Here is a 25613-nt window from a genome sequence, read left to right as displayed (position 1 = left end):
TTTCAGAGCTCCTCGGATTCGAGGTTCGCCTTGTGTCGACAGGAAGCAAGGGGGGATTATTTTAAGGTTGGTCGAAGGGCTCGAGCCTTGGGCGGTAACGGCGTGGGACTGTCTCGGCCAGGTGGAGGGGGGGTGGGAGTGTGGGAAGTGTGGAGGACGAGTTGGACATGGCAGAAAGCAAACAGGCCCCAGACGATGGAACTGAACTGAAGTGAACTGACTGAGCCCCCTTCCCTCCTTTCGGATGTCGATTTGAGTGGTCACTGAAACCAGCAGCGCGCGGTGACGGCGGCGACGGAGGCAAGATGGCGGAGGGGGTGCCGAGGAGGAACGGAACGAAGGGACGAGGGAGTTCGAGGGGGGAGTGGGATAAGAGACGGGATAGGCATGCTAGGATGGATTGGGATGTTGCAAGACCCCTTTGGGGGGTTTTGCCGATGTCGAGAGCTCCTCGCTCGTCTGGTTCTGTCGAGACCTGTCAGGCTGCCGCGCGCTCGCTGGCTCTTGCCCTCAGGGCTCGTGGCGGTCGTGGACCCGCTACGGCTCAACGAGGGAAGCATCATGTCGATCCAATGCAGCCCCCCAAGCCCATCCACCTGCTAAGTGCCTTAGCTCTGCCCCCGCCAGGGGATCTGCCCCATCGCCCAGTGCTCATCGCCCCCTGAAATGCAAGCCTGCCGTGCTGGTGCTTGCCCTCATGCCGTCCCATCTCCTTCCTCACTTGTAGCATCTGCCTTCCATTCCGGGTGCATCTTGCCCCGTCTTGCGTGCGGTCTTTGCAGGTGCACCCTGAGATTTTCTTGAGCACACCTCCAAACAAACAGGCAGGTAGGCAGACAGACAGACAGATACACAGATACACAGGCAGGGACGGGCGAAACATGCAGGGGGGGTCAAATCCGCGGTTGAAATGCAGCCATCAATCCTCCACCTTGCACACCATCTTCTGTCATGGTTACCTAAGATTCAACTCGCCGTGTTACATTCGATGGGAGGTTACAAAAACATGCTGCACTCTCTTCACCCGATGGTTCACCTTATGGTTCACCTTCAGCCTGACTGACGCGGGGATCTCAGCTTGCTTTTCACGCCCTACTCCCACCGCATCGCCCTGCGGTCGGTCGAGCCGTCTGGCTCGAGGGGTTGAGGCTGCCGGGGGCATCGATGAACAGGCGGCATGCGACCTGCAGCATCGACTGACAGGCTTTGTCTTGGGCCCTGCTTGCTTTTGTCCCAAATGTCCGTATTGTCAGACACGATCGAAGCCAGATCCATCTTGTCTGTGCTCTGCCAGCTTTGTCAGTCATCTCTGACATGGTCTGCCTGCTTGCTTACTTGAGGTCCAACTCCATCGCCGATGCCTCTTATTCGCCTTGGCCTACTCAACATCTCCGCCCCCATCCCGCAGGCACCTTTTGTCCGCCCCGTTCCCGTCCGAGACTACGGGGAGTAAACACACACACACACACCCACAGGGAGAGAGAGGGAGAGGCCTCAGGCCCCGTACGTCCAAGCTCATCGCCAAACTCGACGGGGATGGGTGCATAGAACGAGGCATGCCCTGCGCCGGTCGCCGCGGCCCCCCATGACACCAAGACACGAAGAGAGCAAAACCCCGAATAGGGGTGCAGAGAAGACCTCCCCTTGCTCCCACTCTTCCAGACAGTCTGACTTGAACGTTTGTTCACCGACAAGTCCCGACTCCTCCGCCTCGTTAGCACCGGGTCTAGCCCTCGCTATAGATGCAGGTGCCTTGCATGCCCCCTTCGCCTAACTTGACAAGCCTGATAAAAACCCAGCATCCGTCTGCCCAAAGATATGGGACACGACCAAGGCAAACGGTACGCACGCGGCCTTGGCGGGCTTGTTCCTGTTGAAGAATTTGCCGTCAACCATCTTCGACCGGGCTCCCGCATGCCCTCTCGTTTCGAAAGCCTCATGTGGATTGGGTTGCTTACTCGTCAGATGCCGTCGTCCTTGTAGTTCTGGCCCATCGTCATGTTTAAGGTGCTTTGACCTTCGGCCGCGGATTACCTGCCTTGCCCATCCCCGTCGATCACTCTCGCGCTACCTCGTGCTAAGGTGCCATGTCGTGACGAACTGACCAGGATGCGCGCACTGTTGTTCGTTCGTGTCTGTGGGCAGCTGTGCTTGGCTGCCACCGCGCCTCTTTTTGTTCTTTTTTGCACAGCAAGTTGATGATCTAGCCTCATGACAGGTTGGTCCAATGTCAGTATCAGACACGCACACACACACACACGCTCCCTACTTTCGTCTTGTTGACAACGAATCCCCAGTGTCGCTGTCAGGGTTGTCGCTACCGCCTATATTGATTGACCTTGTCAGTGAAAATTCCACCAGGATTGGTCCACGTCACACCAGCCTCGGCGGCCGTTAGGTGTGAACTGTAATCCTGGCACCCGACCACAACCCATCGAGGTACCTCCCGTAGTGGATAGGCAGCCCGTTCAGCAGCGTGACGGAACAACAGGCCGCTATTCCAGGCCATCCTCTGTCACAGTTGCCAACATAGTTTATCCTAACTCGCGCTACCTGGCAGGATGACAGTGTTTCAGGTAGGTGTATCTGTATGCATTCTTCGGAGGCTAATGCAGTTCCATTTAACCCCTGGGTCTTCGGCCGCTGCTCCCCTATGTCCCATGGAACAGCTCAACGTCGGGTATCACGCCACGCTTCGTCGTGTCATCGAGCCATGCTCGTGAACCGTGTTTCGAGACCTGCTGGTTTCCTCGTCGTTGCGCATCGTTCTTTGTTCCTCGATCCCACCTTACGTCACCCCTGAAATTCCGCATCGAACACCGCCCCTGAACAACCCCATCCCACTTGCTTAGTTGCTGGAGAAGCCCCCAGAATTCGTTTGGACTCGCCTGGCACTAAGATCTCTAGACACAGTGACCACTGTCAACGCGATTCATGCTTTCGGCATGAAATAGTGCCGAAAAGAGAGAACTGTCGGGCTTGCGCCTGATGCATGCGGCGAAGGCTCAACATGGAGGGAAGTTACGGGGCAGGCTGTTCAGTCACCCGCTGCATTCTAGGTGCTTGTGCTTGCATCGTTGCTGGAGATATCCGCGTCCCCCTTGGCATTGGCTTTTTCTGTGTAGCAATTCTTGTTCTACTATTACAAGGACCAACGTCGGATGTGAGTCACGTCGTCATCAAGCTATAGTGCGGTCGACTCTGCACCCAAGGTTCGGTTTCATGGCGTCTCAAGTTGTCCACAGAGCTTCATTTTCGTTCTCATACGGTGCCTTTCTCAGTACTTCAAGGGAGTCAATGGAGTCATCCCTTGAGGGGCGCGCGGTCTTGTATCGACATGGTACGGCCATCACATGAAGTTTGTTGTGGAGATTGTGCATACACACAGGCCAGAGTCCCCAAGGAGAGAATCGCCAGCACATGCTACTGGTAAGCAGCCCCTGCAACTTGGGAGAGATTTTGGCTGCCACACTCTCTCTGTTGTTGTGGTGGTCCATGGCGCACAAGACCAGGTAAGGAACCAGCGTACAACCTGGTTCATCAAGCCAGATATATGACAATTCGTTTCATCGGCAGGGCCACCCCTGCGCAGTCGTTCTGGTTCAGCTTGTTGGGGTCTAAACATTGACCATCATGCCGCCACTGGCCTCATACCAAGCTTTCCCGTCGACAGATAGCCCCTATTGCCCATCTCGCCTCGCCACCCAATGCCCAACACACCGAAGACGATCCGCCCGTCGTCGCCCGGCTCGAGGCCTCCCCCCTCTGCCGTCTCCTCCACGACGAAGCAGACCTGCTCGACCTCCCCCGGGTGCAGGACCGGTTTCCCCGCGGGGCCCCAGTTGCAGTCCGTGTACGCCAGCCCGCCCTCGAGGTTCAGCTCGACCCTCTCCAGCTGCACGACGTCCTCGGCGCAGTTCTCGAGCTGCGCCTCGAGCACCCACTTCCGCCGCACCCTGCCGTCGGCGCCGCCCGGCGTCCCCGGCAGGCTCCCGACCTTGGTCCGCACAATGAGCGACGACTTGCATATAAACTGGTACAGCTTGCGAAACGTGCGCGTGCGGCCCGATGTCTCGGTGGCCTCGTAGTAGCTCACCGTCACGGCGAGCACGTGGTTCCCCTCGTCCTTGAGGTCGAAGCCCACGATGCGCTGCAGCGTCTCGCCCGGCGCCAGGTCCGCTGTCGCCGTCGCCGTCGTCGCCGCCGCAGGGTCCGACGATGACGACGACGACGAGTCGCTCGCGCGGCCCGTGAGCTGGAGTTTCTGCACAGACCCCTGCGCGCCGGGCGTCTTCATCTCGGCGTCGATCCTGACGTCGCGGATGCGCTTCGTCGGCAGCGCGGCCGCGACGTCAGCGGACACGGGCGGTTCGTGGTTCGCGCAGAGGGTGCAGCTGAAGTGCTCGCCGACGTAGGCGGAGCCGAAGGACAGCGGGAGGTTGAGGATCGGCGCGAGGAGAAAGGGGTCGGGGTTCGTCGAGGCCGCGGCGTCGGGCGCGTAGGCGAGCGAGGCCGGGATCGGGGCCGCGTCGTGCGCGGCCGGCGCCAGCGGGGGCTTGGTGGGGTGCTGCGTCACGAGGGACGGGCGGGAGAGTCTGTTGGTGTGTGCATCCTTGGTTAGGGCCCCGGAGGCGTGCTGTGCGGTTTCGGTACGGGGGAGGAGCTCCAGTCTGGCTCATCTTCGGACGCACCGGAGGACTTTGAGGGAGATGGAGTGCGGCTCCTTGATGGGATCGTGGGACGGGTAGCGTTGGTGGCTCATGGTGGAGGGCGTCGCATTCGTTCTGCTGCACGGGTTGACGGGACGTTGAAGAGAGAGCAAACACAAGGAGGAAAGGCTGCGCTGTTCGATTGATCGGTCGGTTCTAAGTTCAGTATCTTGGGGCTCGTATACGTGGTATGGAAATATCGTGCATGGAGACAGGTCGGTTGGAATGCTCGAGCGTTGGAGTTCAGGCGGGACGGGAAGCACAAGACAAGCTCGAGTGGATCTCTAGGCTATCGATAACACCAGCCATCGCGCGCAGCCACCCCCACCACTCGGGACCCCGCCAAAGTCGGCCTGGCCATCTGAGCCTCAACGACAGGTTGCTTCTTGATGGTCGTGATGGTGTCTCGATAGTCAGTTCCCGGTCCCCTCTTTCGCCAGCCATACATCCTTTGGTCGTATGTGACAGGCAGCAGAGCTATGAATCATGAACAAAGTTCTGGTACGACATCGCAGGGCACGCTTGTGCACCGGACTGGGCCATAGAGCCTACCGCCATACGACATCGGACAGCCAGAGTCAAGCTAGCTTGGAGGGGCCAGGGCCAGGGTATCATTCCGCTGGAGAGCCCTCACCCTCGCCATTGATCCGTGACTTGTGAAACTTGCTAAAGCATGTCCGCAGAATTTCATCCATCCGACGGTCAAAACTAGTTCATCCCATTCGACATGGAAGCGCTCTTCCATCCAAAGCACAAGTACGCCGTCTCCCAATCGTGAAGCTACTCCGTGTCATCAGGTCTCACAAACGCAAGTGAATGATGCGCAGCAGAGAGGTCATCCTCGACAATGGCGTCCGAACAGACACTCGCCGGGTAAGACACCATGACAGACACTGTTGATTGAACAAATTAAGGTTTCCACAAACGTAGAAACACACCTTCATTACGACGGCCCACGAAAACACGGACAGGTGCCGTTCGCCCCTGGATCGCCAGCGCGACTGTGGCGTCAAAACTGTCATTGAGATCCATCCTTCAGTCTCTTGCCTCTGACTTCCAAACCAAGGAAAGTTATCACCATCGCCATCATCTTCAAAGGCCAGGTGGAGGAGGCACCGCTCCGTAGCTTCCTGTCCCGGGAGGCCCGGAAGGGGGAGGGGGCGGGGGCGCCGCGCTCGGAGGTGGGGGTGGGGGAGGAGCTGCCTCGCTCGGAGGCGGTGGAGGTGACCCAGATGCGCCAGTTCCCGGGGGCGCTGGCGAACCCGTCGCTTGTTGCTGGGCGCCATAGTACTGCTGGTACATTTGGACGTAACTGTCTTCTGTCAGAAGCCGGATCATCGGAGAGAGGGGGGAGACTGTACGTACGCAGCATAGCCGCCATAGGCGGCGTAGGGATCCTGGCCGCCGTAGTACTGGGCGTACTGGGCTGCATAGTCAGCGGCAGAGGCGGCGCCGGCCGCTGGGCTATTCGTGGCGCCAGGGGCTGGGCTGGCGGATTGCGCAGCGCCCTGTCCCGCTCCGTAGCCGCCGTAGCCCTGGTAGGCGTTGCCTTGAGAGCCCTGCTGGCCACCGTAGCCTCCGCCAGAGCCGTGAGAATGGTCGTTGGAGCGGTTGCCGTACCCACGATCACCGTAGCGGTCTCCATGGTTGCGGTCGCCGCCGTGGTGACGATCGCCGTGGTCTCGGCCACCATACCCACGATCACCGCCATAGCCGCCACCGCCACCGCCGTAACTGCGAGGGGGCCGGTTCTTAAACTCCTCGTACTGCTCCTTGACATTGGCGATCAAGTCCTCGCACAGTTCCTTGCCCTTTGCCACCATCGCAGGATCGGGTCCCCTGTGTCAAGTCAGTAAAGAAAGCGTCTTTGCTGCGTGCTGAGTCAACCTACGCCACATGGAGGTACATGTCCTCCTCGCTCTCCTTGTTGGTGGAGGCTTCATAGTAGCCAGAGCCGCGGCCCTTGATCTGCACTCGACATTGGGTCTCAGTCTGAATGTGCTTGACGTACGCACCGCCGTGTCCGACGACCTGAGCACGCAGATTGAATCCCGGAACAGGGTCCAGATCGATGGGGATCTTCTCCTCAGGCCATTTACGCTGGAAAAAAAAGTTAGCCGGAGCTTTCTGCCTCTCCTCGTCAGCAACCTACGCGTCCGTACTCGTCGCGCTCCACCTGCTCCTGGTCACGGCGCCGGAACCGACGTTCGTCGACAAGCTGGGGGAGCTCCTGAGTCATCATCTCCTCGATCTTGGCTACGGCCTGTTCGAGACCTTGCTTCGAGGTGCTTGTGATGTGAAGGTAGAGCGGCGGGTTCTGGCCACTCGTCAGTCAAGAGTTTCTCATGCGTGACGAGTCGAGAGGAAACTCACTGCGGGCGTGGCCATCGCCTTGTCGGGATAGAAGCTGCCTCGGGTAGTAACATCTTGCAGGGTCAACATGCGAGCTCTCAAACGGTGAACAGAGTGGGAGGTGTCTCGTACCAGCACCGGTCTCTTCTTTAATCTAGGCAGCGGGAGTCAGCAGGTGCCAAAGCGGGGGATGCTGTGCGAGCTACGGAGGCCCAGTAAGCAGCTAGACCTCTACACAAAAATAATGAGATGGAGAGGGGAGAAGAAAGGGGGGGGAGGACGCAAAAAAGCGGGAAGCTTGCGCGCGCAGGCAAGTTGCGACTAGCTTGGGGGGGGGATCAGTGTTGGCTCAAAAAGGATTATTTACCATCTTCTGTGTAGACCCCTTGGTCAAGAGGTAACGGTTGCGCAGGTCATTGACTTCGATGTCCTTGATGTAGTCGCCATCAGCGACGTACATCTCCCCGTTGATGTTGTCCGCCGGGGGAGAGCCAGAGCCTCCCTTTGCCGTCTCGCTGGTCGACAGGATCGGTGGGACGTCAACATGCTGGATGCCCTTTTTAGCCTGGAGTTGAGCATTGATGCGTGCGGCGGCGGCGGCTGTGGAGGGGGGCAGAAGTCAGTGATCTACGTTGCATTGAAACGTGTTTGAGGATAGCGACGGGAGTCGATCACGTACCTGCGGCGGCGGCAGCATCGGCCGGGGCCTTCTTCGGCTCAGACGTATCGTTTCCGATGGGACTGCGATCTCTGGGCGGTTCGGAGCGCTTGCTGGGGGGAGAACGCGAGCGGCGGTCGAATCGGGAGGCCTTCTTCGGCTCCGGCTCGGTTTGGTCGAAGCGCGAACGCTTGACAGATCGTCGTTCCGAGTCATCCATGATGATGGACTTCGAACTGGTCTGCTGTATGCGAGGGTGTTGTTTCGTGGCTGGGGCCTGGGAATGGTCGGTTTGTCGAACCTCGGCAGCCTGACGTGGCAGTTCGCGCAACGGGTGAGGTAGTCGCAGAAAAAGCGTTTTACGAAGCTTCCCAGGCCGAGATGGATTTCGAGGAAGGTGGAGCCTTGGGCGGCCACACTCACGCTTACGCCCACGTCCACGTCCACGTCCACGCCTGCATGGCCCGTGAGCTGCCCCCAGAAGGCGCTAGTCCTGCTTCCAGGGGAGGCTCCACTGTGGCCGGTCGCCGTTCTGGGCGTTGGGCTAGACCGTACCCCCCAATGAAAATAACCGAGTGTATTGACAGCTGTGGAAAAGACACAGCCTGGCATTGAACAATCGTTGCTTTTCCTATCGATCCCTCTCTTGAAAGCCATGACATTGGCAGGGTATCGAGAGGATGACTAAGGTCTTCTGCTCCATCCCAGCAGTGGCCCTGGCAACTCTTTCCAGAGGGTCAGTTACATTGCATTGAGGTACCTTAGCTCCAACCTTATTATCAGTTCCAATTGATACGCAACTGTATTTATTGTTCTTGTAACGAGCGTATTCTGTATGCTACTCCGATGACAGGATCTATCCTGTGCCGTGGCCCCATGGCTCCATGGGCTCCATGCGGACTTTGAATCCGTCAGGATCGTCACCCCCACATCATACCTGCATTGCCTTGCTGTACTCTCCACCCCGACTACATCACTACGACGTCTCAATACTGCATGGACAGTGGAGCAGCGGAAGAACACAAGCTTGTCTCAACATCGCCAACAGTGCCGAGTGTCAGACGAAGATTTCGGGCCCCTTCACCAGGTCAGCCGCAGACTGCCAAGGCGCACCTCAGTTGGCGGCCGTCCAGAGAGCAGGGCCGGGGTAGGGGTAGCTCGTGTACGAAGTGTACAGGTTGAAGATGATTCCGGGCTGGTTGCGGGTGTAGAGGCTGGTGCCGGCCACTCCGTTGGTGGGACGGACGGTGCCGCTGCCGCTGACCTTGAGGTTGAGGCACTGGGGGTAGTTCTGGGCGCCGTTGTCGTTACCGGCGCCGTGCAGGGCGATGATCTCGTGGCGCAGGACGTAGTTGCCCGGCGCCAGGTTGCGGGGAATCGTCGTCGTCGTCGTAAAGTTGTTGGCGATGAGGCTGTCGGTGACCCAGGTCTGGCCGCTGACGATGCTCTTCTGGGCGAACTTGGACCACCTCAGGCCGCCGGCAGTGGTCTCACCTGATTGCGTCATGGATTAGACGTGAACTTGTACCAACGGGTTGTTGAGGGTGGGAGAGATGGCTTACCGTTGTAGGGAGCAATGTAGTCGATGATGGGGCCCTTGTGCGAGTCGGGCCAGGTGTTCCAGTAAATCTCAATGGTCTGGCCAGCGTTGACATTCACAAAGTTCTTGCCAGCAGTGGCACTCTTGTGGCATGCAATGTCATTGGTGCCGAACGCAGCAGGCTCGACAAATCCATTGTCCTGGTTGCGAGAGTCCCAGCCAGCGGTGACCGGGCCTTGGCCTGCAGGGCTATAGAACCACACGGGGTCCGAACCAGCAGTCCAGACGCCGCCAGCCCTGATGCCGCGAACGAAGCCGTGGGCGGAGACGAGCTCAGGCAGGCAGGCTGCGAGGCCGAGGAGGGCACTGAAGGACCGCATGATGAAGAGTGTAAAGACGAACAGGATACTGATGTAGCAGAAAGCAGTTGGTGACGATCTCTGAGCAGTAATCCATGTCTGGACGGTTGATCGACGTCTTATTTATACTGATCAACGCTACCATTTTTCTTCTACAGACGACGATGATTCAAAGTGATCGACACTGGATCCGTTGGTGGCAACCATCGTGACATGATGCAAAATCACGGCTTCATGTCTCTGTTCGCAGGCTGAACCACTTAGACCAACTGAATTCCGCATCTTCTAAGCTTCTGTCATCTGTGAGACCTGCAAGCAGGTTTGACTGAGCATCGGTAATAGAGACGGCTCAACGTTCATTGGATCCAGCAAAGCAGCTACGGACCTCGATCATCCGCAATTCCATTTCTGCCCACTGCTTGGCACCGGCATTCATGTTTGAAACAATGAGAATGCTGGAGGCCGACAGCGTCAATCTATGCTATTCATATAAAGATATTGACACAGCACCACAAGACAGGTCGCGCAACATGTCGCGACCGGAACGCTTCCTGCCGCTTCTCTATCCAGCAGCTACCTACCAGCCTGTGCGGACACCCCGCGGGGAAATATGCATCCCCGCGGTCATGCATGGAATGCCTATGCCGAAGATAGAAGCGGCTTATGCCGTGCAGCTCGGGCTTAAGGAAAGGGCGTATAAGTGCCGGCTGTCGGTCCTCCGATCTGCCATCCATGGTTGAAGGATGTCTAGCGAACCGCCGACATGAGTGACTCTACATGACAGTGCACGCCGTTTGTCAGACAGATTTCCGGGGATCACGTATGTGCTATGGAGTTCCATACTCCTGAAGGGGTCTGGGGCGTGGCTGCTCAATTTTAACTCCGAACGCCATGCCTGCGGAGACTCTAAGCGTTCTACACTTCTCGCAGTGATTTTGTAAAGCAAAACTCGAGTCATGACGCCAAACAACACTAGTGCACTGCAAACAGGGAAAGAACCAATATTGAACGTCGGGGCTTCAGCTTCAGTGGCAGTCTATTTATGTATTAGGAACTAAGAATAGAGACGACGAAGATATGATATCAATGGCGTACTCAACCTCATGACGTGTACGCTGCCTAGCGTAGTTCAATTAATAACACGAGAGACAATAGAATGTGGGAAAACCAATGCCGTTCCTCGTGTCTGTCGGAATCTAATTGAAATATGAATGTAGAATGAAAGCATATACAGCAGAATCACTCGATTTGCTCGTGCTTCCACATTACAAACACGGAACCGTTTCAGGTTTTAATCCTGTGTTTGATCTCATTAGAATCCTGCTTGATGTCCAGCTAACGCTGCGAAGTATAACTGAAGAAGATGATCAAAACGCAACGGCTAACCTCCTCTTGATAGAATATCTGGGACCCGCCCTCATATTAGCCTTGTGAGAACCTAAGCTTATGAAGGGCTCTGAAGGGCGAGCCAACCCACCCGATGCCTCACTTCCGGTCAGTCGCTCACCGAAACCCCACCGATCCACAGTTCGGTCAAAGCCGCAGGTGAGCCGTGCACGCACCTTCCCCTGCACCCACTCAACAAGCCCCAATTCCAGGCCAATCCAGCGACCGGCAATCGGAGGTCTGTGACTCCAGTGACTGACTGAATGTCCCCCAATTTTTCCCAACTACCCAAAAGCACCACCACAGATCCTTCCTCTCCATCCCATCCACCACAACACCCAAGGCACCGAGCCTTGTCTTCCTGGTCAGAGAGCCCCTTTGTTCTCGCAATTGATCAGAAATGGCGTCTCGCTGCCTCGCCGCGCCCATGCGGCTCGCCGCCCGACTGCAGGCCGCCCCGACTGCGACATCGCTCACCTCCCAGCGCTGGAGCTCCTCCAGCTCGACCTCGGCTCTCGCCTACAAGGCCATCCGCCGTCGCTCCTCCCCCCTTCCCGTCGACCAGACGCCCGCCTGGTCCGCGCAGGCTGCCGTCTCCAACATCCTCTACGAGACGCCCACCCCGTCGATGGCCCCGCCCAAGCGTCACATCCTCAACTGTCTCGTCCAGAACGAGCCTGGTGTTCTGTCCCGCGTCTCCGGTATTCTCGCCGCCCGCGGCTTCAACATTGACTCGCTCGTCGTCTGCAGCACCGAGGTTGAGGACCTGTCGCGCATGACCATTGTCCTGACCGGCCAGGACGGCGTCGTTGAGCAGGCGCGCCGCCAGCTGGAGGACCTTGTCCCCGTCTGGGCCGTGCTCGACTACACCAACGCCGCTCTCGTCCAGAGGGAGCTGGTGCTCGCCAAGATCAACATTCTCGGCCCCGAGTACTTCGAGGAGCTCCTCGCCCACCACCGCGAGATGACCGCCGGCGACTCTGAGTACGAGGACGGCCACGACGTCTCCCTCGAGCAGACCGCCAAGGACTTCCACCCCAGCAAGCTGGCCCTCAGCGAGGCCCTTCGCCACAAGCACGAGCACCTGAAGACCATCACCTACTTCACCCACCAGTTCGGCGGCAAGGTTCTTGATATCAGCACCAACAGCTGCATTGTCGAAGTGTACGTGTCCCCCCCCCCCCTTTCTCCCCGTCTCGCATCCGCCCGCCCGTGGCACGTGTTGTTTGCATGCTGACATGTGATGGAACAGTTCCGCGAAACAATCCAGGATTGACTCCTTCCTCAAGCTTGTCGGCCCCTTTGGTATCCTCGAGTCGGCCCGCACCGGTCTCATGGCCCTGCCCCGTTCCCCCCTGCAGAACAGCCAAGACGACGCTCTTATCAAGGAGGCGGACGAGGTTGTCGATGCCAGCCAGCTGCCCCCCGGTTAATTGGGACTGTAGAACGATCAAATGGACTCGGCGTTGGTCAAAGAGGTACACTAAGCAATGTCTTTTCAATTGTGATCCAATTTTTATCTGGTATATCGAGACGCCTTGTGCGGCATTCACCTGCATGCCATTCGCCTTGCATGCCATTCGCCTGGATGGCATTCGCTCCGTGACTCTTTTGTAATCCTTGCGCCTACGTGCTTCGCCACTTTTGCTACATGCTCCCTTAGATCTTACCCTTCTGCACGACGAAACCCTCGAGGGCAGCTTGGAAAAACAAGTCAGCGGTCTGAACCCATGATGACACGATAAAGGGAGTCTTCGAGACTCACCAACAGCTGCCCACAGGCGGTTTTCGGCCTCGGGGAAGACGAGCGACCTCGGGCTGTAGAAGACCTCGTCGGCCACCTCCTCCGGGTGGCGGGGCAGGCAGTGCATGAACTTCCAGTGGTCCTTGGCGCCGCCGCGCTTGGCGAGATCATTGGTGATCTGGTACCCGGCAAAGGCCTTGAGCCTCTTCTGCGCCTCCTGCTCCTGGCCCATGGACACCCACGTGTCGGTGACGAGGACGTCGGCACCCTTGATGGCCTCCTCGGGGACCGTCGTCTCGGTCAGCTTGCCGGGGGAGGCGACGCCGTCGGCGGACGCGTGAATGAGCTGCTTCATGACGTTGGGGATACCGTAGCCGGCGGGCGAGGCGACAGAAATATCGACGCCCATCTTGACGCAGCCAATGGCGAGATCGAACAGGACGTTGTTGGAGTCGCCGATCCAGGCGACCTTGAGGCCCTCGAGGCCGAGGCTGGCCTTGTCGGCCGAGGCGGCGGCCGGGAAGGTCTCGTGCAGCGTGGTGAAGTCGGCGATGATCTGCAGCGGATGAAAGTCGTCGGACAGGGCGTTAATGACGGGGACGCTCGAGTCCTTGGCCAAGTCGGCGACGTCGGAGTGCGGGCCGACACGGGCGACCATGCACGAGGTCATGGACGAGATGACCTTGGATGTGTCGTACAGGGACTCGTTGACCTTTTGTTATGCTCTCATGTCAGTCGACGGGGGCCTTGACATGTCACTACCAATTGAAAACGTACACCGAGCTGAATATCGTTGCTGCCCAAGAACATGGGGTGACCGCCCATCATAGCCACGGCAGCCTCTGTGGAGACGCGGGTCCTCGTGCTCCTCTTGCTGAACATCATGGCGACCGTCTTTCCCGTGAGACCGCCGGCCAGAGACTTGGGCGCCTCGCCAGTGGCCTTGACGGCCTTCTTGTGAGCGGCAGCATTACGAACGAGAGTAGCAAACTCGGCAGGCGTGAGGTCGCTAATGGACATGAGATGGCGAGGGGTCGAGGTGGCCTGGGAACAGGCTCGGGCCTGAGAGCTGTTAAAGGCTGTTCGCACAGCGCGGAGTGCTGATTGCCTCATGATGTCTGGGTGGTGGTTGAGCTGAGTGCGGTGGAGCTGTGGACGAGTGAAAGTGAAGTTGTTGAGCGCCTTCCGAGATAAGGTTGACTGAGGTAGGTAGGAGCCTTCGGAGTGGATGATTGTCAGTCAATTGGCGAGTCCCGAGAGCCAATCCAAAGTGTTTATAGCGACTTGAGCTGCCAATGCGTGACTCAAGGCTGTGATGAACTTGACTCACGGATAAGATGGAAGAGTAGACAGTTGATATTGAGTCACGATGGTAAACCTGAAGGCACGCTCACCGCTTTACACCGAAAACATGACAAACTTGGTTTGAGAGGCTATCGATTGGGCCGAAGCTCAAGCTCTCGAGTGATTCACGAGATGGAGCCGATAGCGGAGTTGGCGCTGTTCGTCAAGCACCTAACCCCATCCGGAATGGTTCCGGTTCCCGGTGCTGGGTGGGCACGTGCGCATCATGCCAGGGGAATCGGGCCCCCACACGCTCCCTCCACCAATAGCTGTTGCGTACTGCGCCTTGTTCCAGGAGGCTGCGCAGCGCTGACGAACCCCCCTGGGCTTGACATCATCATCAACCGCCAACTCCCCCCATTCCAGGTCAGTTTGCCCATCCTGATTGTCGCCTTCGTCTCTGTACCTGCTTCGAATGGACAGTTCACTCACAACATATATTTCCCAGTGGCGAGATTTTCAAACCCATACCTCTGTGCCATGGTGAAGCTTTCGCGATAACTCCCCTTAACCCCACCTCCACGCAATCCACATCATTACACCATACATACACAAGCGAACCTGACCAACGCGATCATGTCCGACTCCGAGAGGTCACCTCTCCTCAGCCCAAAGGGCAAAGCGAGAGCATCCCCGGAAGCTGAAGACGACAATTCTGAGTCTGCGCCCTTGCTCTCCAGCTCCACCGCCACACCTAGATACGATGGCGACCAGGACGAGCCCATCGACCGTGACGCCGTCTCTGTCGCTTCACGCGACTCTACAGATTCCAAGAAGAAGAAGAAGACAGTACGGTTCATGCCGTGGCCATCCATCGTCGCAATTCTGATGCTCGTAATCGTTGCTGGCGTCGTTCTGCTTCTGGCCTTCTTCCTACCCGCTGCCGTTGAGGAATACGCCAAGGAAGCCGCTGTCCTCGAACCCACCAACCTGTCTCTCGAATCCATTACGTCGGACGGCGTCAAGGCTCGTATCCAGGCGAACTTTCGCCTCGATGGCTCTAGGGTCAAGGACGACTCGTCGAGGCGCCTCGGGCGTTTCGCCACCTGGGTCGTGCGCAAGCTGGGAACGGACGAGACCAAGGTCAATGTTTACTTACCCGAGTACGAAGGCACCCTGCTGGGATCGGCCGTCGTGCCGCCTCTTGTCATCAACATTGTCGATGGCCACACGACCGCCATCGACTTCATTGCCGACCTTGCGCCTGGAGATGCAGAGGCTTATCGCACTATTGCGAATAACTGGTTGGAGGGCAAGCTCGACAAACTGAAGGTGCTGGGCAAGGCCAAAATTCATCTGAAGTCGGGCATCATTCCCTTGGGAACTCACCCCATCGTCGAGACGATGGTCTTTGAAGGTCAATCACTTTACCGTTCCTTTGCATCTCTGTATTTTGGAGAGAAGGCTTTCTTGAAATAGATTCATGTTTTTCTTTCCGTGTTGCACCTCCAATCCCGAGACCCCCTTACTGACGTCGTCATAGGGGGCGAGATACCTAGCATGCCCGAGTATAACATCACCCGTGTCAGCTTTCACGACATCAAAACACCCGGTGACGGAAGGGGAGCCGTCGGAGCTGATATCTCTGTTACGGCGCACAACGACTTCCCCGTCAGCATGGAGGTTCCTGAACTTGGTTTCCAAGTCCTTGTTCCCAGTTGCAATGGCACGGACGATCGTATTGTCATTGCCGATGTCATTACTGGACATCTCACCGTGAAGCCCAGGGCCGACATCGTTGTTGACGCCCAAGGGCTCATCCGGGAGCTCCCTACCGAGTTCACATCACCTTGCCCTGGCTCCGATTCATCCCCCATGGATGACTTCATCACCAAATATCTCAACGGCGACCCTCCCACCGTCTACGTACGAGGACAGAAGCTGCCGGAATCCAAGACGCCTGCCTGGATTGGCGATATACTCTCAAAGATTGTTGTGCCGGTTCCGTTCCCCAGCCAAGGCATGGGTGAAGTCATTCGAAGCTTTTCTCTCACGGATGTCAACTTTAAACTACCCAGCCCCATGGCCGACCCTGACGACCCTGACGGCAGCCCCAAGGTCTCCGGTACCATCTTGGTTCTCGCTGCGCTTCCCGAAGAGATGAACTTTGGTATCAACGTCACGAACCTCCGCGCAACGGCAGACGTCTTGTACAAAGGTGACAAGATGGGCGTGCTGAACCTCGACCGTTGGAACCATGCCAACTCGACTAGAGTCAAGGATGAAGACGAACACGACCCCCTGCTGAAGATCCAATCTCGCGTGGAGGAGGTTCCGCTCAACATTACTGATGGCGATGTCTTCTCAGACGTCATGGCTAAGCTTTTCTTCGGGGGCGAGGACGTCATGCTCGACGTGTACGCTAAGGTCGATGTCCAGATCAAGACTGCCTTGGGCAAGGTGATCCTCAGGGATGTTCCTGCCGAGGGCAGTGTTCCAGTAAAACGTCCGTACTCGTTTTAATGCTGTTCGTCTCCACCAGACTGTCGATTCTCCTTGTTGCCAGCATCTGCCGATCAACTGCGTCGACAGTCTATCGACTCGGGCTGACCGTCTGCCAGATCTTCCCGGCGACACACTCGGCGGCCTCAGCCCGCAGGTCGGCGAGATAAAAATCCTCGGCACCTCGTCGTCATCCGTTGACATTGAAGCCATGATCAACATGACGAATCCCACTCCCTATGCCGCATACATACCTTACGTCAACATACACATTGCGAAGAACGGCTCCGTCCTTGGCAGCGCCACGGCAGAGAACCTGAACCTCACAAGAGGCAACAACACCAATATCCGCGTTACTGCCCGATGGGATGCCAACGTGGCTGGCGGGAAAGGCAAGAAGATTGGGGCCGAGCTCCTGTCGCAGTACCTGTCCGGCTATAACGTGACCCTGGACGTGCAGACCCACCGCGACAGCATCCCCGCCGTGCCCCTCATCGGTGAGGCACTCTCGCACCTCAACATCAGCATCCCTGCGCCGAAGCTTGATCTTCCCAGCGAAGATGGCGAGGAGGGTCACTTTATCCGGGATGCCGTTTTCCACGTCATCTCCTCCACGGCTACTTTCACGCTCGTCTCCCCACTGCATTACAACACGCTCTACATAGACGCGGTCAACGCGACAGCCTACTACAACCATACAGAGCCTGTGGGCCGTATCGACTACGACTTGCCCTTCGCCGTCACGCCAGGGGCGACCAAAACGCCAAAGCTGCCGGTACAGTGGTCTGTCGGCTCTATTGGCTACGACGCCGTCAAGAAGGCACTGGGGGGCGTGCTGAAGCTAGATGCCAAGGCGAACGTGACGGTGAGGATAGGCAACTGGCGGGAGACGGTGTGGTACACGGGCAGAGGCATTGGTGCACATATCAGCCTTTGAGAGGCATGGGAACGGAACTGGAGTTTTGGGATTTACTTGGCGCGGCGTTCTTGTCATCCTTCCAACTGAAATAGAATTGAAAGCGGACATTTGGTCTTTCGATTGATGATATCTTTGCCAGCTCGAGAATGATGCGTTGCGTTCTGGAGACTGAGTGACATTACTCGATGTACGGAACTCGTTTGTGATCTGCGAGACAGACGCGGAACAACAGCTTTGGTGTATCTCAGGCCCTTGAACGAGCACTAATGACAAAACAAAGCAGACGCAATACAAAAAACATGTTATCGTACGTCTTCGACTGTAGCGAACAGAGCTATTGTACCTTCATACAATTTTTCACGCTCGTGCAGATATACAAAAACCGATGCACCGCACTGATGGCAGTATTTGGAGAGGTTCGGTATTCGTCGCAAAACCTAGAAGACCTGACTACACAAAAGGGTACCATACTTCAGATCACAAAAAAGACACTACAGCAAGACCAACATGGAAATGACAGGAATGACAGAATATCGTCCGCAGCACGGAACGTCACGCCTGCACCGCACGCTGAGCGCAGGCGCTGCGGCGCTGCAGGAGCAGGCAGGGTACGTCAACCTAAGGGTTCAGGCTTTCGAAGCCGCAAGAGTGAAGCTTATAGACACGTCCAGGCAGGAGCTGAGATCCGGGTCGCCAACCTTGATGGGCCAGTTGATCGTGCAGGTGGACGAGGCGCTGGCTGGTTGGATGGGCTTCGCCTCGGCGCGGTACGATGATCACAATGCCTCTGTAATGATTCGCAAAAGTAACCGTGCCGGGCAGGAAGGCGAAGGTGAGTCTGGTCAATGCTGACGCAAGCAGATAGGCAGTGGCTGAGGCGTAGAGTCTGATGCTGAAAAATGAGCCACTGGGCAAGTCACAAGGTCGGGGAACACTGGCCCCCACAGTAGCCAGCTTCATGAGCCCGGTAGAGATCAGTACACAGTTCGATGCTTGAGAAAAGCGAACATATCAGAGCAGGTCAGTACACGCGTTAGTAACAGCACCGCACGAGCAACTGTGAGAGCACTTCCCGTAGTAATGGTGACGAGGGGCCGCGCAAGTGCGCGGCCGCGATACCACTCACCACGTCTATTTGCGCCTGGGTGTCAGCAGGGAATTATTGTCATTAGGGCCACTAATTATCAAGAGGGTGTTGCACCTTTGTATGAGCCAGGGGGGTTACATCCTGCATCACTGCAAACGCACGCCGGCCTCCTTCCGTTTGCTACTGGATGAGCTCATGGTCGCGTTCTCGCTGGCGTCGAGTATGCTCTGCGACTCGCGCTTCTTCTCGGCCTCGATCTTTTTGAGTCGCTTGTCGGTCTTGCCCTTGCCGCTGCCCTTGCCGTGGAACTGGTGGCTGAGGTGCTTGAAAGCCTCCTTCTGGTCCAGCGCCCGGCCAAACTCGTCGGTGTACTTGAGTTTGACGTCGGGCTTGTACTGAGTCTTGAAGAGCTGATCGATAGTGCGAGACTGCTGCTGGTCGCGGTACGTGTTTTGCTGGCGCGCGTATTCCTCCCTGTCGCGGATCGACATGCGGTCCCAGCGACCGCTCTTTCGGTCCTTCTCTCTCTGGTCGCGTGTCCTTTCATCTTGCTCACTTTCGAGCCGCCGCCTGGCGGCTAGGAATTCGGACTTGCGACGGAATTCCTCGTTGAGCTCAGCGCCGTGTGCATCCTGAACCAGGCCACGCTCTCTCAGCAGTGTGAGTGCAGAACCCATGCCGGCACCAATCGTCCTCTCCTCATCGATGCCTGCGTAGTCAATGGGATCTTCTATCTTAGCGTCCGAAGCATCGACGTGTGAGGCGTCGCCCATGTGAAGATCCCCGTCGTCGTCGGACTCGTCGTGCATTGCGGTGATAGATTGCTCAGTAACTTGTTTCGACTTGCGCGCCTTCCGGTCCTCGTCCTCGTCTGGTTTCTTCAAGCCAGAAACGAACTCTGAGATTTCATCAATAATAACACCTCCTTGGTCTTCCTCTTCCGGCTGCTCAGTCTGCTCATTGAGTTCCCTGGCGATATCCTCGGGCCGTGTCCTCTTCCTTTTCTTCAGAGCCGTTCTCCTCTGAATGGCGAGGGAGGCTTGGAGATCTTCGTCGTCCACGAAAGAGTCGTCCACGACCTTTCGCTTCCTTGGCAGCACTGGTGCTCCCGAGTCAATGTCCATTTGCTCGTCTTCGACAGGCGCGGGCACTTCTGGGATGATGTCGTCTTCATCGACGGGCTTCTGGCGCGTCGACTTGGACTTCTTCTTCTTGGGTTTCCGGACCTTGATCTCTGAAATGTCAAGATAGTCGGACTTGGGAGCGTCTTCCATAGCGTCAAGATCAATGTTCTGTACGTCCTTCTTCTTCTTTGAGGGGCCATCGAGGATGTCGGCGAGCTCAGCAATGGCACCTGATGAGTCGAGAGTGAACTTTTTTGACTTTTTGCCATAGATTTCCTCGTCGTATTGTGACAGCAGCCCTCGCTCCTCCGAATCATCCAAATTATGCACATCATACGCCGGCCTCTTCTTCTTGAGGTCGAGGTTCTCCTTGAGTTTTTCCTGCGCACGGAGGTCGAGGTTCTCGAGTTCGTCGCCTTCCTCTTCGTTCTGGTCAATAGTGGTATCCTTCAGTGTCAAGATCTGGTCATCGCCGTCCAGGAAGCTGTCCAGTTCGTGTGCCACTTTGACTCCGGCGAGATCTTTTGATGTGTACTCGAGCGCCGCCGCCGCTGCCGCCTCCGCCGCGGCCTGCTCCTCCTCAAACTTGCGCGTCTTGGCAATGGTCTTCTGTCGCTTCTTCTGCGCCTTGAGCCAGGCCTTGGCGTCCAGGTCACCGGCATCGTCCTCCTCGCCAAGACCTTTGCCTTCGAGGGTGGCTAGGCGTTGGGCATTGTCGCGCTCCTTCTTCGCGGCGGCGACGCGCGCCTCGCGTTTGCGCTTGGCTTCCTCGGCTTCGCGGATCTGCCTGTAGTTGTCATAGGATTGTGCCTGGCGTGTGTCGATGGTGCTGGCCTCCTCTTCTTCTTCTCCATCGCTTTCGGATCCTGCGCGGCGCTCCTTGGGCGACGGGGGTGCGGCGCCTGGTACAGGAAGAGGCTTCAGGCCCAGGGACTCGCGCATGCGATTCGTCTCCTCGATGGTGGCGGCATCCATCTTGGCGGGTTGCCCAGGGAGGGGGGCGGCGAGGTTTGGGTTTGAGTGGAGATGTCCTTTGGGTGATGTCGGGAGAGGGTATGGTGTAAACTTGATGGATAGAGGACAGGCTCGCGGCAGGACTAGACGGTAGATGGGTGTCGATGTCAAAGCAGTTGAAGTTGCTGGAGCTCTGAACATCTGTGGCCCACCCAGGTGGCTGGCCAAAAAGTACTGATGCAGGTAGCGCATGGCAGGCAGGACGACAGGCGGCAGGCAGACAAATTGGGCGTTTAGTCAGCAACGATTGCGGGTCCGCCGTTGGAGTACATATCGCAGCCTCGAAATTTTTCTGCTTCCTTTCTTCTCTCCTTCTTCTCACCACGGATCTGTGCCCAGCGATCCTCTAGCCTGCGCGTTAGAGTTGATTTCTGCGGCATCTCGATTTCACCCCAAGGAGCCATCACTTATGATGTCAATCATCCAATCGGCAGATCCAAGAACGACCAGCCCGGGAAGCCTCGCTCGCCGTAAAACGCTGAGCTTGGGGGAACGGGAGCACTGGGGCCGTCATATTCCAAACCTTTTTACCGAGATCGTCGATCGATGAGGTTGGAGGCAAACCATTTCGGCTACAACTTTTATTTGCTTTCACTCTGCTTGCTGCACGGTGAACTGGGAAACACCAGGCAGGCGTAGGTGGAGGGACGAGACGCTGCATCTCCTTGACATGTGTACGTGAAACCTCGCCGCCCGGTATCCTGAAGGCAGTTCTCGCAACGCGTATGCGCAGTACGGCAGCATCTCTGATTCTATGATGTCGGGACGACGCAGTAGTCATTATTTGCCTACGTGACCAGAGTCCCCATGCCAATTTTCCAAACAAAAGAGGCCGTTGGCCAGGAAATGAGTGCCGGGCGATCGACGAACCCCATCAAAATGGATACCCAAAAGCAGAGCCGCAATGACGGTTCACAATGTTCTCGGCCTCGAGCTTGGCATGTCGAGGCACGACGCGGATTCAGAGTATGGGGTTGCCAAATCTAATGACGGTATCTGGATCACATGGTCGCGTGAAGATGAGAAGTGCGGGGCTTCTTTGACGTCTTACCCCAGGGCCTCCCCATGCCATGACTGAACACCATCGCATACAGTACTTCGCAGCCTGCAGCTCATCCGGCACAGAGTCTCTCCGCTTACAGAGGCTATACCACATGGTTCTGTTCCTCGTGACAGGGCTTGGGACAACAATATCGAGGCATCGGCTGCGCGGGCCGATGAAAACTGTTGGTGTACTTGGTCTTGTGATCTTCGTGTAAGGAAAACTTGAATCGATTTCCAGTTTGGCCAAGATAACCCGACGGGCACCTGAACTGCGAGCAACATAAGAGCAGCAGGCTTTTCATGGTTCACACAAGATTTGATCTTTCCCCGCCTCCATCGCGCCTTCCTACATCTGCCTGATGTCAATGTCCTACCTTTTTGACAGAAGCACAGACTACCATCATGTCTTTCTTTCTCGGCCTGACTCTCGAGGCATTCCCGGCCAACCTCACCAATTCCCTCGCACAGCCCTTCATGTCGTACCTGTCGTCTGCCCTCCTCTTAGGCTCTGTCGCTGTGCAGCACATCCTAGGCAACACCGCCGCCACCCCACCAACATCTGATCTCGAGTCCTTCATACAAAGGCAGTATCCGATCGCCTATGATGGAGTGCTGTGTAATATTGGGTCTGAAGGTTGCCAGGCTCAAGGCTCAAGCCCTGGTGTTGTGATCGCATCTCCGAGTCGGGAGGATCCGCCATGTGAGTTGCTCCGAGCGATGGACCGTGGCCATCTGGAATCTGGTGTCCAGCCCAACGTTTAATCATCACTGTCAGACTTTTACACTTGGACACGGGATAGCGGACTAGTGTTCAAGTCACTCGTGGACATCTTCGTCGATAAATTTGATCCTGCCCTACAAGATAAGATCCAACAGTACGTGGCTTCTTCGGCTCGGCTACAGGGCGTCAGCAATCCATCTGGCGAGCTCTGGAACGGCGAAGGGCTCGGCGAAGCCAAGTTCAATGTTGATCTTACGGCATTCACGAGAGACTGGGGTATTTCGCCCGTGCTCTGTGATCGTCTTCTCAGACGACTAACACGAATCAGGACGGCCACAGCGGGATGGGCCTGCACTGCGAGCTATTGCCATCATCGGATATGCCAAGTGGCTCGTCAGCAATGGGCATGCTTCGACAGCTGAAGACGTATTATGGCCCGTTATCCAGAACGACCTCGCCTACGTTGCTCAATACTGGTACAATAAGTATTTTCTCGTCTGAATGCACCCTCACTTACTGGATTTGCAAGGAATCAAACGGGCTTCGACCTCTGGGAGGAAGTCTATGGAAGCTCGTTCTTTACGGCAGCGAGCCAGCACAGAGGTTCGTTCGCGACACGCGGAAGATTCTGTTTAAACACTAACACCTGCCGTTCAACCAGCTCTCGTTGAGGGTGCCTCGCTTGCCCGAACTCTTGGATTTCGATGCTGGTCTTGTGAGGCCATTGCCCCTCATATCCTATGTTTCATGCAATCCTTTTGGTCACCATCGGCCAAACACATCCTCGCGAACAGTGAGTTTTTCTGGGTGCCACCGCATACGTCTTCGGCATCTGACGCTACTACCCCCACCAGTCCATCACGACAGCAAAAGATCGGGTCTAGATGCGAACTCCATTCTAGGTTCTATCCACACTTTCGACCCTTTCGCTGGCTGCGACGCTGCAACGTTCCAGCCCTGCAGTGACAGAGCTTTGGCAAGCCACAAGGCAATAGTTGATTCCTTCCGCTCCCTGTACAGCATCAACGACGGCATCTCCCCCTCATCTGCTGTAGCGATCGGTCGGTATCCAGAGGATGTGTATTATGGCGGCCAGGCATGGTACCTGACGACACTGGCTGCTGCTGAGCAACTCTATGACGCACTCCTTGTCTGGAAGCTTCAAGGATCCATCACTGTCACAGAGGTCTCCCTATCCTTTTTCCAACCACATCTGCCCTCTATCACCACAGGCACCTATGATAACCAGACGTCAGCCTATGCCACCTTGACGGATGCCATCTTCACATATGCAGATGGATTCGTCAAGACCGTAGCCAACTTTACGCCAGTCGATGGAAAGCTGGATGAACAATTCGACCGCGATACGGGCGAGCCCCTTTCAGCGCGGGATCTTACTTGGTCTTACGCCTCTTTCCTGACTGCCATCAGGCGACGAGCTGGCCTTGAGTCCCCTGGCTGGATCAAAGCAGATGCTACTCTGGCCCCGGCGACTTGCTCAGCAACGTCCGTGTTTGGCGTGTACGCCTCAGCGACAGCAACAACCTTTCCACCAAACTTAGTCCCAGGCACACCACCCTCGGAAACCCCCCCTCTCAAATTTCCCAAACCCTCAACGTGCCTAGTCAGATTCCAAGAGCGTGTATCGACTCGGGTAGGACAGGATATACGGGTCGTCGGAAACCTGCCGGGTTTGGGAAGATGGGATCCCGGGCATGCCGTGCCCTTGGACGCCTCGCAATACACGGTTACGGATCCGTCGTGGCGCGTCACAATCCCTCTGCCGGCGGGGCAAGTGGTAGAATACAAATATGTGATGCTTGAAAGTGATGGCTCCGTGGTCTGGGAAGCAGGGAGCAATCGAGTGCTGACAGTACCCAGCGAGTGTGAGGGGGAGCTGGAGAGGTCTGATGAGTGGCAGAGCTGATAGGGGTTTGCCTGGTTGGGAGTTTCCTTTAGTATTCAGCATTGGTCAGGTTGATAAATTGAGAACCTATATTTTTCCTCCCTTCATCATGATGCCAGTCTATCACAGACGGTGGCCGATCTGGCTACGACATTGTCGGATATGTGCCCACACGTCGCTGGCTGGCACCGGGTCTCCAGGCTTCATCGTCGGCAAGATGTGAACCAATTTCTGCCATCCAAGGAGTTATCCAAGAAACTCAAGCATCTACCGCTACTGGCTTCAGCCGCCTTTCCAGCTCGGCCATGACAGTATCAACCGCCCACTCCAAGGTCTTCTCCATATCGACATCCAGCTCGTCACCCTCCTGCGCCAGGATGCCGTTCTCCCTCAACACCCCGCGGTCCAAGGCCCCCTCAACATGACGCCCCTCAAACAACCAGCCGTGCGCATCTGCATAGTTGGGCCAGACAACGGCGTCCACGTACCCCGGCGGGTCCTTCCAGAACCCCTCGAGCGTGACGTACCCGTCCCTGGCCTCGCGCCTGTGCGTCGCCCGCGCGCGGCTGACGGTCAGGAACAGCTTGACGTCGATGAGACGCATGGCGGCCTGCATCTCGCTGCAGTAGAGGAGGAAGCCGTCGAAGAGACAGAGGCGGAGGCCCGAGGCGAAGACGGCGTGGCCTGGCGCCGAGGGACGGAGCCAGGCGGCGACCTTGGCCTGGAGAGCTGCGATCTTGTCGGTGCTGACGGGGCAGGCGCCCACTGAGTTTTGGTCCTCCTTCGAATCGACAAACGGCTGTAGGTTTGGGTTAGAGGGAGAGGGGGCGAAGCAGGGAAGAGGTCGAGGGGGGACAAGGGACGGGACGTACGGGGAATGTGCCGGAGGTGCGGATATGGGCGAGGGCCTTTTCCATGTCCGGGATGTTGATCGCTTGGGGGCAGTCCCAGTCTAGGAGGCCGTTCTTGGAGGGCAGTCTGCGAGGCGAGATACATGTCAGCTGGGCTACCTGGCTGTCGAGGGGGATGGTCTGTGGATGTACTCTTCTTCCGCGCGGTAGAAGTCATCCTCGTGGAGAATAAAGGTGTTGGGGAAAATGTCGCGGAGGAGACGGGCGAGGGTTGTCTTGCCGCTGGACGAGCAGCCGCTGAGGGCCACGACAACGGCTTTCTGGTCCGTCATGAGGGACGACTCTCGACGAGTGAGTGGCTGTTTTGGGGGAGGCGGGTGAGGTGAGGTGCTACAAGTGAGATGAGTCTGGGG

At 57.0% G+C, this 25613-nt stretch overlaps 10 protein-coding genes across 10 annotated transcripts; 4 read left to right on the top strand and 6 right to left on the bottom strand.

The window, feature by feature from the left end:
* Positions 1–3631: 3631 nt before the first annotated feature.
* D7B24_007796 (uncharacterized protein) lies at positions 3632–4762 on the bottom strand (the record flags this gene model as incomplete). Its single annotated transcript, XM_028641900.1, has 2 exons — positions 3632–4595; positions 4692–4762. 2 exons carry the CDS (start codon positions 4760–4762, stop codon positions 3632–3634), a joined length of 1035 nt encoding a protein of 344 aa, XP_028494175.1.
* A 1039-nt stretch (positions 4763–5801) lies between these two features.
* On the bottom strand, positions 5802–7939 carry D7B24_007795 (uncharacterized protein; the record flags this gene model as incomplete). The annotated part of the gene is made up of 8 exons (XM_028641899.1): positions 5802–6021; positions 6075–6548; positions 6601–6809; positions 6862–7026; positions 7083–7135; positions 7194–7215; positions 7429–7661; positions 7741–7939. The coding sequence occupies 8 exons, from the start codon at positions 7937–7939 to the stop codon at positions 5802–5804; spliced, it is 1575 nt and encodes a 524-aa protein (XP_028494174.1).
* Positions 7940–8833: 894 nt separating this feature from the next.
* On the bottom strand, positions 8834–9639 carry D7B24_007794 (uncharacterized protein; the record flags this gene model as incomplete). The annotated part of the gene is made up of 2 exons (XM_028641898.1): positions 8834–9213; positions 9282–9639. The coding sequence occupies 2 exons, from the start codon at positions 9637–9639 to the stop codon at positions 8834–8836; spliced, it is 738 nt and encodes a 245-aa protein (XP_028494173.1).
* A 1765-nt stretch (positions 9640–11404) lies between these two features.
* ILV6 (acetolactate synthase, regulatory subunit) lies at positions 11405–12437 on the top strand (the record flags this gene model as incomplete). Its single annotated transcript, XM_028641897.1, has 2 exons — positions 11405–12168; positions 12257–12437. The coding sequence occupies 2 exons, from the start codon at positions 11405–11407 to the stop codon at positions 12435–12437; spliced, it is 945 nt and encodes a 314-aa protein (XP_028494172.1).
* Positions 12438–12663: 226 nt separating this feature from the next.
* D7B24_007792 (uncharacterized protein) lies at positions 12664–13861 on the bottom strand (the record flags this gene model as incomplete). Its single annotated transcript, XM_028641896.1, has 3 exons — positions 12664–12704; positions 12770–13460; positions 13526–13861. The coding sequence occupies 3 exons, from the start codon at positions 13859–13861 to the stop codon at positions 12664–12666; spliced, it is 1068 nt and encodes a 355-aa protein (XP_028494171.1).
* Positions 13862–14668: 807 nt separating this feature from the next.
* D7B24_007791 (uncharacterized protein) lies at positions 14669–17471 on the top strand (the record flags this gene model as incomplete). The annotated part of the gene is made up of 3 exons (XM_028641895.1): positions 14669–15449; positions 15576–16538; positions 16654–17471. 3 exons carry the CDS (start codon positions 14669–14671, stop codon positions 17469–17471), a joined length of 2562 nt encoding a protein of 853 aa, XP_028494170.1.
* A 489-nt stretch (positions 17472–17960) lies between these two features.
* D7B24_007790 (uncharacterized protein) lies at positions 17961–18305 on the top strand (the record flags this gene model as incomplete). The annotated part of the gene is made up of 1 exon (XM_028641894.1): positions 17961–18305. One exon carries the CDS (start codon positions 17961–17963, stop codon positions 18303–18305), a length of 345 nt encoding a protein of 114 aa, XP_028494169.1.
* Positions 18306–18686: 381 nt separating this feature from the next.
* On the bottom strand, positions 18687–20819 carry D7B24_007789 (uncharacterized protein; the record flags this gene model as incomplete). Its single annotated transcript, XM_028641893.1, has 1 exon — positions 18687–20819. One exon carries the CDS (start codon positions 20817–20819, stop codon positions 18687–18689), a length of 2133 nt encoding a protein of 710 aa, XP_028494168.1.
* A 1305-nt stretch (positions 20820–22124) lies between these two features.
* D7B24_007788 (uncharacterized protein) lies at positions 22125–24370 on the top strand (the record flags this gene model as incomplete). Its single annotated transcript, XM_028641892.1, has 6 exons — positions 22125–22422; positions 22498–22719; positions 22772–22919; positions 22973–23046; positions 23105–23236; positions 23298–24370. The coding sequence occupies 6 exons, from the start codon at positions 22125–22127 to the stop codon at positions 24368–24370; spliced, it is 1947 nt and encodes a 648-aa protein (XP_028494167.1).
* A 238-nt stretch (positions 24371–24608) lies between these two features.
* NRK1 (ribosylnicotinamide kinase) lies at positions 24609–25532 on the bottom strand (the record flags this gene model as incomplete). The annotated part of the gene is made up of 3 exons (XM_028641891.1): positions 24609–25148; positions 25222–25327; positions 25393–25532. The coding sequence occupies 3 exons, from the start codon at positions 25530–25532 to the stop codon at positions 24609–24611; spliced, it is 786 nt and encodes a 261-aa protein (XP_028494166.1).
* Positions 25533–25613: the final 81 nt, after the last annotated feature.

The sequence above is a fragment of the Verticillium nonalfalfae genome, assembly GCF_003724135.2.
Source record: "Verticillium nonalfalfae strain VnAa140/NRRL 66861 chromosome Unknown scaffold_65, whole genome shotgun sequence".
NCBI lineage: Eukaryota > Fungi > Ascomycota > Sordariomycetes > Glomerellales > Plectosphaerellaceae > Verticillium > Verticillium nonalfalfae.
The sequence above is the reverse complement of the archived record's forward strand: the minus strand, read 5'-3'. Positions and strand labels throughout refer to the sequence as shown.